The sequence below is a fragment of the Rhea pennata genome, chromosome 18, assembly GCF_028389875.1.
Source record: "Rhea pennata isolate bPtePen1 chromosome 18, bPtePen1.pri, whole genome shotgun sequence".
Classification (NCBI taxonomy): Eukaryota; Metazoa; Chordata; class Aves; order Rheiformes; family Rheidae; genus Rhea; species Rhea pennata.
Genome location: NC_084680.1, coordinates 9,587,066 through 9,602,318, shown reverse-complemented (window position 1 = coordinate 9,602,318; position 15,253 = coordinate 9,587,066). Strand labels below are relative to the sequence as shown.

The 15,253-nt window shown below is 44.2% G+C and overlaps 1 protein-coding gene and 1 long non-coding RNA gene across 7 annotated transcripts in view; one reads left to right on the top strand and one right to left on the bottom strand.

The window, feature by feature from the left end:
- The first annotated feature begins 1,832 nt into the window (after window positions 1-1,832).
- Window positions 1,833-4,557, top strand: LOC134148695 (uncharacterized). The gene is made up of 2 exons (XR_009960260.1): window positions 1,833-2,013; window positions 2,973-4,557. It is a non-coding gene; the product is annotated as an uncharacterized LOC134148695 (long non-coding RNA).
- A 2,090-nt stretch (window positions 4,558-6,647) lies between these two features.
- Window positions 6,648-15,253, bottom strand: part of NUP214 (nucleoporin 214) — a 45,660-nt gene continuing 37,054 nt past the window's right edge. For all 6 annotated transcript variants that reach the window (XM_062591013.1, XM_062591015.1, XM_062591018.1 and 3 more), the window contains 5 exons: window positions 14,962-15,111; window positions 12,029-12,200; window positions 8,357-8,499; window positions 7,533-7,557; window positions 6,648-6,877 (listed from right to left, as the gene is read on the bottom strand). In XM_062591013.1, coding sequence (XP_062446997.1) covers window positions 6,844-6,877; window positions 7,533-7,557; window positions 8,357-8,499; window positions 12,029-12,200; window positions 14,962-15,111 — 524 coding nt within the window. In that variant the 3' untranslated portion in view covers window positions 6,648-6,843. The remainder of the gene's footprint in view (window positions 6,878-7,532; window positions 7,558-8,356; window positions 8,500-12,028; window positions 12,201-14,961; window positions 15,112-15,253) is intronic.

Below are 15,253 nucleotides of genomic sequence, written 5' to 3'. Positions count from 1 at the left end.
CTCTGCTTTCCTACTCTTGACACAGAGACTGACGTGGCAGGAGTGGGGTGGCCCAGCAGAGAGCAAACGGTGACACTAAAGAGCAGCAGGGAGGGGAAGACCCGGTCAGCCAGCGCGGCAGAGAGCAAGGCAGAGCCCAGTAGCACCTGGGGGTGAGACGGTGGTTACCTGAACCTGCAAACAGTGGTTTCTCTTTAGCATTTGGCCCTGGCTCGTGGCGCAGCAATAAGAATCGTCCTTGGTCTTGCAGAGATACTGTGAAAATAAAACCAAGATGTACCACGTCTGAACACTCACGCAGATGTAAAAACAAATCCCTGCTTTTATAACAGACAGAAAATAAAGTGAAATTTTCAAACAGACCTGCGTGGAGTTGTTTGGGAGGGGGTTGTTTTTAAATAGACAGTTCCACCACATTTGCACTTTCGAGACTCTGCTAAACATCCTCTTTCCAATGAGCGCATTTTCTCTCTGTTTCAGCTCTTGCGCTGCATCAGATATAGCACTGAGGTTTCTGGTTAAAAATATCAGTCAGCATTGTGCATTTTTCATTATCAAGCTGCCGTGTATCTTGTGATACAATGACAAAGCTAATCTCGCTTGGAGCAGCTACCAGGGCACGGAGTAGCTGAACGTCTGCACAGTTTAGCTTCCTGATGCTGCTTGCTTATTTAGCAAAAGACTGGCCAAACGCTAGCTGTAAATGCTGCATCTGGAGAGAGGCAACTTCTCGCCCAGCCTGCAGGACCCTGGGAAACGCAAGAGCAGCCCCAGCCTTTCTGGCCCTGGCACACGGCAGGAAGAGAGCTTAAGAACTGCTGCAATACATGGCCAGTTTCAAACGTCACATTGCATTTATTTCATGATTTCTCCCCACAAACACTCTTCAGATTTAGGTTTCATTTGTTTTCCAGTGAAGCAGCTAAATACTAAAGTTATTTTCAGAGAGGACGAGGGGGTCTGGACAACTGGCCTCGTCCATCTCACTGGCTAACGCATTACCAGGGATCCCAGCTCTGGCACCTTCCAGGTTTGCAATGCGGCTCCTGCTGACAGATGCCAGTCATGCTGCGGGCTCCCTTCCCACCCGCTTTGCCTGCAAGGAAGACATATGTTTCTCTGTCTTTTTTCTCTGTTCTCTCAGAACTTCTGCTATTTTGCTACTCCCTGATCCAGCCCATACAGAAGCATCAGGACTTCTCTGAAAAGCGGCGGTGGAAAGATCATGCTGCTGCATTGGCTCCTCCTGCGCGCTGTCCCTCTGCAAACACCACCTCGCTCTCGAGGGGCCTCCCCAGACCACGTCCTCGTGACCACGCACCGCTTGCTCACCGGCAGCGGTGCTCTCGGGCACCCCCGGAAAGCGCCGCCTCAAACCGCGCTCTCCCGTATCGCTGCGTCTCCCCGGGCCCTATCTGCAGCGAACGAGACCGATGGTTACAAGCCTGTTAAACCCCTTGAAGGTTGCGGCCAAGCGTTTTAGCTCAGGAGCCCTGTGCGTGCTCCTACAAGGGAGCAGGAAAACCTGGTATTACCGCCCAGAAAACTTAGCTGTGCGCACACCCAAAACGTGAAGAGCTGCACACCCCGTGCGGGAACCTCCCCAGGCGTAACGCAGTGTAACACACACAAATGCTGCGGGGAGGGAGGGAAACGGCTCACAGGAAGGAATTTGCATTGGTGGCGTCCGAACAGAAGAGCAGACAGGTTCGGAGGGGGTTTCGTTTCCACAGTGGAAACTCTCCAGCCTCATCTGTTGATAGCAGGTTAAATTTAGATGTCCTAGTTTTGGAGGGAGCGAAGGAGGGAGGGAGGGAGGATGGCAGCCGGCTCACAGCTGTTTTGGGTGACACCCTGGAGCAGCCGAAGCGCCCGGTCACTTGTTGTCTGCACAGGGACGTTCAGATAGCTCCCGAGAGGGATCAGGACGGAGGTGGGAAGGACGTCGGCTGCCGAACCCAGCAGACACTGGGTCGCATCAGAGCGTCCGGTTGTGGAGCTTCAGCTAATTAAGTAAGTCCTTGGTTCCAGTTTATTTGGTGAGTGCTAGGGTTACAAGTCCAACTTCACCTTTCTAGGTATTTTGTCACGTTGGTTCATGATTTTCTACCCTCAGTTTTACGCAGACTGACCCAAAGGTCCCTTCATTAAGCAGGCTGGCAAACGCTTCCTCCATTTGCAGAAATACCCTGCTTATCTCAACTGTCCCAGCAAAAGTTTTTGCAGGGGACTTCCCTCTGCTGATACAAATCAGGTTTTGTTTCCTATTTCTTCTGTCTTACATCTTGGTAGGCTGCTTGCACAGAGCAGCTGCACGCACTGATTTTATTCCTTCACATTTTCAAGTTTTAAAACAAAATGTTTTTTACTGATGCACTGACATAGATTGAGGAGTCTTGACGCATCTACTAAAAAAAAAAAAACAAAAAACATCCTGTGTCACGTATTTCATGCTGATAATTACAACAGAGGTCTTCAGACAACCTGCCCCAAGATTTCCAAGGCTGCAGTCCAAACGCAGGCAGCATCGCTGAAGAGTCGGGTCTGAATCTACAACAACTTTAAAATTGTCCCGCTCCTCCTCAGTTCCCCCTCGAAATATATTAAGGGCTTATTTCATCTTTGACTTTGAAGACATTTTAAAATCCGTTTAAATACAGCCTATTTGAAGTATTGAAACTCCCGGCACCTGCGAAGTAAAAACGCGCAAAGACAGCGTCTTCCTCGCTACCCCGATTCTTCAACGGCCGCGGACCTCGGGGCGGCTCCGTCCTCCTCCCGCCCCGACGGGCGCGTCCGAGAGGAGACCCGTCCTCTGCAGAGCGGGAGGACGACGCTCCGATCAGCGTGGCCGTGGCTGTACGCGCCCCACAACCGTAACGCGGCCCCGGGGCTGACCGACAGCTCGGTTGTATTATTCGAGCAATAAGCTCGCTGGCAGTAAGCAACTTCATTTTTATCTCATTTTTCAGGGAACAGTACAAGTTCAGACGCAGACGCTGGCAGCGCGAATTACGGCCGACTGTGGTCAAAGCTGTACGTGGAAGCCCAAGCTCTGCAGCAGGAGTGAGACGTATCTGCGGCGGGAAGAGAAGGAGCGTGGCGGTCTGCAGGAAGCTGCGGAAAAACAAGGCGTAGATGGCGTCAAGACAGGAAACGTGCCGCCTGCGACCGGGGGCCCGTCGGGAGACGCGGAGCCGGATCTGCCCGGGCGCACCTACGGGGAAGAGCGTGCAGACGGGCCCACGTCACCTTCGGTGGGGAAGGGCCGGACTCTTCTCCGTAGCCACAAGACCCTGGCGCCTCCTCGAGGTGCCTTCAGCCGCCCCGGAGCTGGTGGAGGGAAACCAGCGTTGGCAGGGACCTCTCCCGCGTGGAGCCTCGCAGGAGAGCCGAGGACGTTGTCAAACGCTCCCTTGGCGCCGGGGTGGGACGGGACCCTACGGCGCACGTGACAACACGGCGAGGAGGTTTGGGAGCACAAGACACCTCCTTCTTGCACCCTTCCGAGCTCGTGCCCCTCCTGAGAGCTCGGCCCCCCGCTCCGGGGAGCGGGTGTCCCTCCTGCTGCCGAGGCGCTCTTCCCTCGCCCCAGCCCCCGGGGCGCGACGTGACATTCGTCTGGGAACTAAAACTCCCTCGGCACCACCGAACGCTCTCGTGCCAAAACCTCGCGGCAGGATCACCTTTCCTTGTGTGCAGCGCTGGAAGCAACGCGCAAGGGCAGGACACATGAAAGCTAAGAAGGGATAAATAAATGTCACCGCAGCCACGGGCAGCGCCGTCCTCTCCAGCTTCACCCGCAGAGCGCTGGGCACAGCGGCGCGCAGGTCCCGGCCCCACCTCGGCCACCCCGCAGGCGACGGGCCGCGAGGAGAAAACGGCCCTTCGTTGCTCTTGTAGTCTTTGAGGAAGCAGGTCTTGGAGGACGGGTTTCACCACAGGCTTGGGGAGACTCGCTGCACCGCACGAGGCAGCGCCCTCCCTTCCCACCGAGCCTTCGCACCATCGCTAGCGCTGTGCCGCGTCCGAGGATGATCAACGCTCGGCCTTCCACTGCCGAGAACGTAGTCTCGGAAGGAGAAGGAAAAAAGTGCTATTTCATTAGAAATAATTAAAAATCAATCTTTGATGAAAGCCTTGAAAGACAACTTCCCTTACTAAAATGGGGAAGGAAAAGAGTGAGGAAAAAAATACGAGAAACAATCACTATCGCAGAGACAAAATGACGAGCTCCTCCACCGCAGTCCCGAACAGTTGCTGTTAAGTTATCTGAGGATTAACCAGCATGGGCAATTATGAAACGAAGGCTCCGAGCCCAGCAAGTCCTTGGCTTCGTTACTAGGCCTGCCAGGACGAGCCCTCGCTGAGTTAGAGCTTTATTCTCTTTAGTGGACATCTGTCCACCAAGGACTGGATGGAGGCCATTCGCTCCCAGACAGGCCACCTAACACAGATGACAGATCATAACAGCTCCTGGCAACCACCAACCCAGCTTCACACGCACTTGCCAAGTCCTTGAGTCATCTAATAAAAATGCAGATTTTTCAAAGTTGATTTTGCTATGCTTTATGCATATTTCTGTAGGCTTATGGTCACGATCAGCTGCTCCGCACTGCTCAGCTCCTCCTGCAGCTACTATGGAAACCAGGAGCAGCACCCATTTCTCAAGGGCAAATAGTTCAGGTCATTGGGGTATTTCAGCTGTAAATTTGGAAATCTTATAAGAAAAACCTCATGTATTTGTCTGGAGTAATTCTTATAGTTCCTCTGTCGCAGAAGAAAACGAGTTAAACAGGTACAAGCCGCACAGCAGGGACAACCCCCAACTGCTCCCATCATTCCAAAAAGAAACTTTAAATGGCTCAGCACGCCAACATTACATTCCTACCAAGCCAATCTTCTCCATAGCAAGTGGTTTATTAGCTATCTGGGGGAGCACAGCTGATACGGCCTTGCTAGGAGGTGTCGCATGCCACAGCGATGGGAGATTAACGCAAAGAATTTAAGGTCAATGGTTTGGGCCAGCTGCTATTTATAAAGAGGAAGGAAAGCAGAAGAACAGCAGTATCACCTCTAGGCCTTCAGAAATCTTGTATATTCAAGGAGAACATACTGGAATGGCATAGTCCAACCTCCCTTCACTTTTCTTCCATCTCCCCACTAGCAACTTTCGGAGAAGCTTTTTTCTCCATTCTAGCACAATAATCCCAAGAACCCTGGTGTTCACTCAGCTGTGAGCACAGCGTTTCTTCCACTAGAAGGGAGGTTTAAAAACACCACCACCACCACCCTCCTGACATTATCATCTCTAATATGACATTCTGCACACCAAGGTTCAGAAATCCAGGGCATATGTAAAAGCCTCAGAGCCTAGAGCCTTGCGAAGCCCTTCCACCTCTAAAAATAAGTCCTCATTGTACATGATATTCTTTGCATTTCAGTGGTCTTCCTTTTTAAAGGAAACCAACCTAATGACATTCCCAATCGCAGAGATAGGAGTGATACTTCTCACAGTTAGGACAGGAGTAAGGTCAAATGCTAACATTTTAGGTTAACTTTTTTAAAAAAGTTATTTCTTCAGGAAATGTTGATAGATGCAAGTATTTAGTTGTTTTCACTGTCCAGTGTTACAAAACAATTATCAACTATTTATAGCTCCAAGAAGTGATTGCACGCCCACTTACCAACCATACTCCAAAATATGTCATTGTGTCATATATTGTTCGAAAATAAAATGTCAGAAAGTTTCTGCTAAAAATCAAAAAAGCAGAAGTACCCCAAAATGCCATACTAGGACCCAAAAGCTAAACCACACAATCAGCATGTATTCAACTAATACCTAAGCTGTCATTTCAAATGCATTTTTCACGGTGCAACAGAAATCCATTACATCATTTAGAGGTTTCATGGAGGTCAGATGCATCAAATAGAAAAAGTGTTTGTCCCCATTGCCTTCAGGGCATTCTTTATAGTTGAACATACTGAACAAATGTTTTAAACATACGAGAATTTCACAAATGTTACTGACTGAAGCTAAGAGCTACAGTGAAAAAGTACAATTTCATACATGCCAGGAAAAAAATCCGTAGCTGACGGACTCTACCAGCCAAAGCCATAGGCTGCAAAATCACTAATGCCTCTGAATGGAGATCACACTTTTAATTCAAGAGCCAAAAATCTTCCCTATAACCTGAGCTCCAATTTCTCAGTTCTATAAAGTTTACAGAAAGGTATAAATAGGAAAGCTTTTACTTCCCACCTCTTTGCTGAATGTTACTGCCATGGGAACATGTTCTGCACATTGCCTGTTCTTTTCAGATAATTTCCTGCTTCTCTACCAAGCCTCTGGCTCACACATGACTCAGTTTTAGCGCTTCAGCAAGATAAGCATGTGCCCCATCCCATACTTAAAATTAGCAGAGCAAACTTCAGTCTCTTAAGAGTCCGGGATAATCAGTATTCTCCTCAATGGAAAACGTGCTGCTGTATGTCAGGAAACAACTTGGGCTATTCCCTTGTCTAGGCAACAGGTAAGAAGCGTTAATGATAAGAGGATGCTACGTCCAGTATGGGGATGGTAACTACAGCATATATTTGTCTTCTAGATCCAGAGAGATAAATAAACCCTTCCAATACAAATAATATCAAGGCAGATAAAATATTTTAATATAGAGCAAGAACAAGTGTTGCATAAAAATAAGCATTATCTTTTTTCTTTCTTTTTTTTTTTTTTTTAATAAAAGGAAGTCAGAATTTGTATTTAAAAGAAAAGCTGTTTGTATATTGATCACGAAGGTGACTCATGAACGTAAGTTCTGCAGGAGGAAGTTTAGTATGCACTTAGCTTCTCCAACCACTAAATCCAGAGGAAGATCTGTAGAGCAGAAACAAAGCACAGCAAATGAGATCTGGAATTTCCCTCAGGCAGTATTAACTTAGCAGATGTCTCAAACTTCCAGTCTCTCTAGTACCAGAAGCTTATTAAGACAATGTATTGGTATTTCCAGTATCTTTTGCCTGAGACCGAATCAACACGTACTTATCAGATTATAATTATTCTTATCCTACTGCCTATCATTTAGAGACAGACATGTTCTCTCTCCTTGACAGAGAAGCAATGTTTAAGAAACTTGCTAGAAGTATTCCAAGCAAGCCAATGGCAGAGCGGATGACCGAATTAACCTCAACTTTTAGTCCAGTTCTTTAAGTGTAAATCACTATCTCAGTTATATCAGAAAGGTGATGATTTATTTCATATCTAGTTTCAATCTAACAAAGGGAATAGATTTTAGATCTACACAGAGCTTGAGAGCACACACCATTTACTTGAGACGTAGCTGGACAAGGAGGGAAAGTATGATCTAAGTGAAAAATTCTCTCATATGAAAGACTAACTGCACTGGAAAGCGTGTGTCTGTGTGTTTAATGTATATTATTGCTACTTCCAAAGCTTGCTCTTACATAACATCCAACTCTATCTGGCTCTACTTGTATTTTTAATGAAGAATTAGACACAAAATGGTACTTACGTGTTAGATGATCCAAAACCAAATCCTGAAAGAAATGCAAGATTAAAAAAAAAAATTGTTAAAAGGTATGATAAATAAGATACATACTAAACATCTCCTCCAAAACACAGACTGAGAAAACGTTTCCTTTCTGCCGCAGGCCAGGGAAATAGTGATGGGCAAACAATGAAAGTCAGATCTCCATCCAGAAGAGAAGTGACTTGCCTCAGCTCCTGAGAGGGCTTGCTTTCAATGCTAATCAGCTAGGCCCATTCATTAGTAGCAACTGCATACAATAAGCCTGGTTTATTCATCCCTCCATGAAAATAGAGGATTGCTTTCTGAAGATGGGATTTGTGCTTAAAGGCTCTGTTCTCAGCCCTGTGTAAATCACTGAAGCTTCACTGAATTACGCCAGCTAAAAGAAAAGGTTATTGGTGGTCTAGCTCAATTTTGCAGTGCATGTTCTTTTGACACCAAGTGCCTATACACAGTACCATATGGTACTGAAGAGATATTCATTATTCCTTGAGTATTTTCCTTTGAGAAGTAAGGGCAACTCCACAAAAAGGGGTGGAAAGCAATATTGGCGATGAGGCATACCTAAGATAAGTGATTTACTGAAATGTCATACAGCAAGTCAGCAATGGAATCATAAGACAGAGTCCGAGAAGACACTAATCCCACCCTGTGGCTCTTTTCACCAGGCCTCGGTGCCTTTTTCATTGCAGGATCAGGCTTAGACAGATTTTTGATATGGAGCTAAGGAGTGCATCACAACTGAGTTCCCAGGAAAACTGGAGACCGGGAGTCTTTTAGGTCTGTTGTATTTTAGCTTCTCCTACCTCCTCCACCTGTTCCAAAAGCCGAGAATCCACTACTCTGCGTGCCGAAACCTGTACCCTGTTGGGACAGTGATCCAAACGTCGGGGTATTTTGATTTGCCAGAGTGCCAAACGATGCTGTATTGTTACTGGTACCACCAAACCTGTATGTTAAAAAGAAAATGTGTGTTTGCAAGTATGTTTTCACACTGGAAGTTTGTCCTTCTACCCACAATGAAAACTGCGTACTCCTTAAATGAGAACATTCCCAAAGAGTGAGACCACCAGATGTGAATAATTAAAATTGTTCATTCTGAAAATGTATTTCCTGGTTTGGGAAAGACTATCATACACAATACAAGTGTTTCTCTGTCGAACTCCCATTCTGAAGGTACACTAGGCAGAAGGAAATATATGCTCGCTCTAACACAGGATGCATTTTTCAAGTGCTTGGAAATATTAACACCAGCCATCAAATGGAATACATTAATTCATCCTGTGTGTATATTTTACCTTTTCAGCTCAAAACTACAGCATCATTCCCTTTCATAAACGGGGAAGCAAATGTGGAGCTGGTGTGAACTGCTCATGAGCAGAGTCTAGATTCAGAACCCAGACTCCCAACTTTCAGACAGCACCTCATCCAGTGCCCAGGTGAACTTCTCCAGATCTCCCAGTTCTTTTCTCTCCCTAGCTTGTTTTGAAGCACACAACGTTCCACTGTTTTCCTGAATATCTGCACGTATCTGACACTTCACCCCACTGCCTTTGGATTACTTCCTTAATTGCTTTTGGGGACAGGGATAAGAACAACATTTTTATATATGGAAATTGTTCTTCTTTCTCCACCCACTCCATCCAACCAAGCAAAGTGGAGCTATCAGTGTGACACACTAATGAGACCATGATAATTTGATGCAGTATGATTCTCTGTGCCGCACATACACTTCTCCAGTTCTTCATGCACAAGGTGCACTTGAACAAGGAACTTAAAAAGTGCTGCTCTATCTTAAACTGGGCAAAATGCAGATACAAAATAATCAAATGACAAGCTCTGCGAGCACACAATGCTTCTAACACTAATGCAGTGCTAGTCTTCTCCTGAGCACACTGTCGGCCAAGATAAATGATGTGCCAGCTTTGCAAGACTGCGCCTCACACAAGCACCCGTCATTTCTGACTTACAATATGATCTGACAGCATGTTAATCCACCTCTCCATCCATCCAGGTCTAGTAGAGACTTTTATTATTTTTTTTTAACATCAAAACATATCTTTCCTGATATAAGACAACCCTTGCAGCAGTGTGACAAGCAGTTCACCTGGTAAAGGAAGTCATCTTTCTCACCCTAGACGCAGGTGACTGTCCATACTGCTTCCATATATGGCATTAGATACAACGGGCATTTTAGTGACTTTGCATCTTGACCCGTCAGCCATTCCCTGTGCTTTTGGTTTGGATTGACCCATGCAACCTTCAGATTGCTTTAGCTCAGAACCACAAATATGACTGTTTCAAGGTGTGTGTTGGGGGGGGGGGGGGAGCCACACCACTGGAGAAGAGCAGAAGAGCTCGGAAAAGACAAACACACAGAGAACAAAACCCCTCAGTGCTACCTCTCCTCAGGGCCCATGCCACTAAGCACACACAGTGGGTCTACCCGATGAGAAGTGAAAGTGGAGTTAGTAACAAGGAAACTAGTGGTTCAAACTGCTTCTTTTGGTTGCTACTATAAGAACATGCCTGTTCAAAAAGGCTAAGCATAGTACAAGTAGAAAAACGCTTTAATCTACAGTTTTTTTTCCTTTTTAAAAAGGTATAAAAGAGATGAGATGCAGTCATTGCCTCTCAACAATTTAATCAAAACTACCTTGCCCTGATTTTCAAGTCCTTTGTAAAGTTTCTACATAACAGAGAATGCAGAGGCACTTGATGCTGGTTTGAGAGAGAGAAAGCTTATTTACTAACATACAGTCTTTCAGACTTTTGAAGAAGTGTAATGGTTTCTATTTTTGATACTTAACTCCTTTATCAAGTGATGCATACTCTTTAGAACTGAAACAGCAGTGAATCATATGTATTTAAGTTAGCAGTGTGCTCCCAGTACACAAGTACTTCATTTTGACTTTTTTTAATTCTCACTTTAATCTGAAAGAAAGCCATGTCAGGAAGTACAGAAGTTCTGCACAGGTACTAAATTACATTTCAGTTATAGTAAAGCTGCCCAGGGAATTTACATCCTTTTAGAATTTTTAAAATCAAAAATCTTCAGGCAATTCTGAAAATATTACACTGAGTCTGTCACCTTTTTAATAGAGAAGAAAGTCAAAACTTCCCACAAATTAAGCCACTGAATTCTCTCCTCCTTGAATCTGCAGACTCCTTATACAAGAGCTCCGTCTGTATCACTGTGCTGCTCTTTCTGAACCTCGTTTATCTATAAGCTTCAAACATTGACACTGAGTGCATCTAGTTTTGTTACAAAATCCTGCAGCAAAATAGCTGAAAGTTGGAACTGAACAAAATATAAACGAATTGAAGCTAAGTCATCTCTACAAACACAACCTTCTTCGCAGCAGTTTGATCCATTTTTACCCTTTTCGAACACTTTGTCCAATTTGCTGCACTGGAGTTCAGCGCATTGGTAAACATTGCTAAACAATGTAGCTGAAGCCTCCCACAGCCCACGGGTGCCCTGGCAGGTGGACGTCTGCCTAACCTCCTGGGGGAATTACCAAGTTATACTTTGGGATGTTCTGAAGTGCCTTACATAAAGGCAGTTATTCCTGAAACAGAGGACAAACACCTGCAAAATATGAAAATACCAAGACTGGAAGATATCCAGTTTCTTTTCCTTTTTTTTTTTTTCCCTCCACTGGAGTGAGTGTGCGAGTGAGTTTTTAATTGGACCTATTTGATCTGAATACTGCTGTATGGCATGAAGGAGAGTTACTTGCTGATAGTGCAATGTCGAGGAGGGAAGTTTGCTACTACTGCAGAAGCTGTTCTGCAAGGTTTGAAAAGCTGTATTTGCTAAGCAAAACAAGGAATAAAGTGCTATCTACTCTGCTGTCAAGCACAGGATTAAGGAATAAACAAACAGGTAAAAAAAAAAAAAAAAAAACAATCAGTATAGGATAAACACAAGCCACACTGGGCCACAGGCTGTTACAATACTCCCCCTCATCCCCTAAATGCAAGAGAACACACTGAGTTCTCATTACTGCCTCAATCCTGCCTGTGGGATTTGTGCTAAAGTGGTTAGACAGAGTCACAGATAAGGGTATTCATTATTTTCTTTGCTTGGCATAGTTTGTAGACCTAGAGTAGAATATATGCTAAGTGTGCACACAGAAAATGTTCCTGCATTTATTTAGACACATGCAGGATGGCTCACATTTCCCCTCCACCTCTAAAGCTAAAGATTCAATATAATCTTTTCAGCATTAAAGTGAACCACACAATTAAAATGATCATGCATATCGTTTCCTTTGGGGTTAAGGTTTTTGTTTCATTTCACTTTCCTTCTGAGTGCCTTTATTTTTTTTTTAATAATAATAAAAAAAAGATGACACAGCTTTGCAATCAACTACAGAATACAATTTTTTACTCTAATGGAGGGGTAACTGAGCATACGAGTTTCATCATGCAAGAACATTGTTTTCCCAAAGCCTACGTCCTGGTTAGCTTACCCAAATCCTCCAGCGCTGGCTGCTGCTGTACCCTCGCCGAACACTTTGCCTCCCGTAGAGCCCAGAGGGCTTGAAAAGGTTGGGGCTGAACCGAATGCTGGCACCCCTCCGAACCCAGGGGACCCCCCAAAAGTGGGAGGGCTGCCAAACACTGGAGCAGCACCGAAGCCACCTGAGCAAAACAGAGGCAAAAAGGGACAAGAACATCAAAAAAACAGTAACGGAAAAACAAAAAGAAGAGTTAGATTTCCAAGTATAAATTGTCTGCCATGGGGCTGCTGATCTTGTCATATGGACACAGCATTATTTCTAAAATTAAATGCCACAAATCTTCCAAACTGCAGGATATTTTGTTACAGGAGGCATGGTAAGAAAAAAGTGTCTAAACACAGTAAAAAGCTGCAATTCTATTAAGAGACTATCCAGAAGAAAATCATATTCTAGGTCATTTGAATATTCAAGCTCAAAATCAACTCAATTCACAGAGCTATACTACAGGGTGGTAATATATCATTCATACTTGCATACTGTGATGGAATCTCTGCTTGTTTTATATGAAAAGGAATACCTTAATTGTGAGATAGTAGGCATTACACAATGATCAAGTTATTGTAAGAATGCACAAAACAGGTAATAGATTGATGTTTTTATAATTTAAAAAAGCATACACGTCCTTCATTATGAAACTAGTACTACTTATCAGAAAAGCTTAGCTTATCTGCTCAGTTTTAAAATAAAGCTCTACTTATCACCAGTTAGACAAGTCACTACCTAAAGGAACTGAATGAAAAATGCAAGATGAAAGATTTCCTGTAAAGGTTGGCTTCACAAACATTTGTTACTGTGTTTTGATGGCAGTGTTTTACTCTGAGTTCAGGTCTAGTCTAAAACCTTAGAAAGATTATGCTTTAGAACAGAATGGACAGGCTGTGATGCATACAAATGTTTAAATCAGAAGAATTCCCATATCCAGTGTTCAAGTTCCTTCCCAGCTCTTAAACCAGGTAGTACACAGTAAGCTTGTCCTGGAGGTGCTCCAGTGATGCAAAAGATTCAGGAGACAGGGAATTTGCTGATGCTAGTTTAAGTGGTGGAAAACGCAAGGATTAAATGACAAATCTATGGAACTGCAGGACTTCTGAGGTGAAATCGAGAACTGACTCTTCACAGTTTCTGTTCAGGGCTTAGCTACCTTCTTCTGCTGCTCTGAACTGACTTCTACCCGGACGATTTTATTCTAAGTTCATTCTATTGACATTATTTGTCTGCTTTTAACTGACACCACGGAATGTGAAGGATGCTGCTCTTTTGTTTGACTGGTGCCTAGAACTGGGATACCACCACACGTTTTAATAACCTAGGTGAAATTCCAGCCCATGTCAAGGTAATGGATACTGTTTGGCTGCAAACACAAAAGGTCTGGAAAAAAATAAATGCTGAGTCTGAATTATTTAAACATAGATCAGATATCCTGTTACCTGCATCTCTAGGAAGATTAATTATCATAGCGGCTAAAGCTTTGCTAAGGACACACTCTCTTCTGCAATGCATATTAACTAATATTAGATAGAGGAAAGTGAAATATGCGGCAGTAAAACCATGCCAGGACAAAGAAGCATCCAAATTAATACAAGTCCTTCCACTGCAGTTGGAAGAAGAAGGCACACCATTCCTTTCAACATTTAACAAATATAACTTGAAGGAGAAAGTATGAGGGGTTCTGCGCAAGTGGACATGCCGTCTGCAGAAATGCCTTTTGCAGACGCCTCTCAAAAATCCCACCTCAAGCTGAATTTTGAAACTGGAGTAGTCAAAAGTAAAAAAGCTGTTATCGGAAAAATGAAAAAAGAACATCCTTCAGCAACACCCTTCTCTTCTGCTAGCAAAAATAACAGATGGGAGGCATGCCTCAGACAGAAAACTCAGTCCACTACCATGCAGAATGCAATAGCTGAAAGAAATCCTACTAATGACTGCTGAATCTGGTAGCGTCATGATACTCTCTGCCACTTCACTAACATCACAACATAACTACTGAAAAAGCAGAGGCTGCTTTGTTATAAAGCACTGCTGCTCTGAAGAGACCTCTTGAGCACCACTGTCTTAACAAGTTCAGGGATGGCCAAGCCTGCTTTGCCTCTCTCACCTCCTCCAGTGCTGAACCTTCAATGGACACATTTGGAACACAAGAACATTCACCTTCATCAGTATTCTCTGTAAGAATGGTCTGAGGCTAGAGGAGGAAAAAAAAGCTTTCCTCTCTGATCCTCCTTTAGGCCTCCATTTTTGCCTGTTAACAAAATGCACACTTTGCCGTTCAGTTCTAGAGGACAACCTGTCAGTCAGCACTGCTCTTGCTGCTCTTTCTCCAGGCAGGAGACAGTAAAAAGAAGAGGTTTTGTAAGATTTCCAATATTTGATTCAAGTAATTCAATCAATAGAAACAGCAACAGCTCAGCCACAGGAGAAGAGATGACGATAGGTGAGACTGATTTCAAAGGAGAAGGATGTAAAGCATGCCTGATCTGAATTTTATGAGGCAGCTTTCCCACTGTAGACGTTGTACAGCCACTCTCATGATGATATAGGAACAGAAAGGGTTACAAAACAGAGAAGAAAATTTGGAAGACAATATTCCAAAGAAAACATCTATTAAATTCTATACTCTGCACTTCTCATTGCATGGTACATAAGACCAGCACTAATTCACACCGCTTTCTGCTCTAAAACTGCAATAGGAATTTCTGCAATGAACTACTTTTTTTTTTTTTTTTTTAAAAAGAGATACACTCATAACACACACTAATTTATTGTTCAGAGACAATTCCTGTGCATGTACTGAGTCTAGGTGGTAGATATCTAAACAGCAGAACACTCTACTAAATATCTCACAAATAAATATGATGTTTATAGTGGGCTGATCAACAAAGTACCTGCTTTGCTCGGACTAGAAAACCCAAAGCCTTGAGATGCCACGCTTCCACCACCAGAGCTGAAAGTGCCTGTAGGTTTCTGCTCTCCAAAAGACGAGCTGCCAAATCCAAAGGTCTTGGCCCCACTGTTTCCAAATAAGCTAGAAGAATCTGCAGAGATGAAGAAAATTTGTGAAATTCATAACAGACAATATTCTATGTTAGCTTCATTAACTGGGTGAGAAGGAAGGGGAACCTCTTTTTCTCCCTCCGCTCCAGAGCGCAGAGTGAATGCCACATCCAAAAAAAGTGC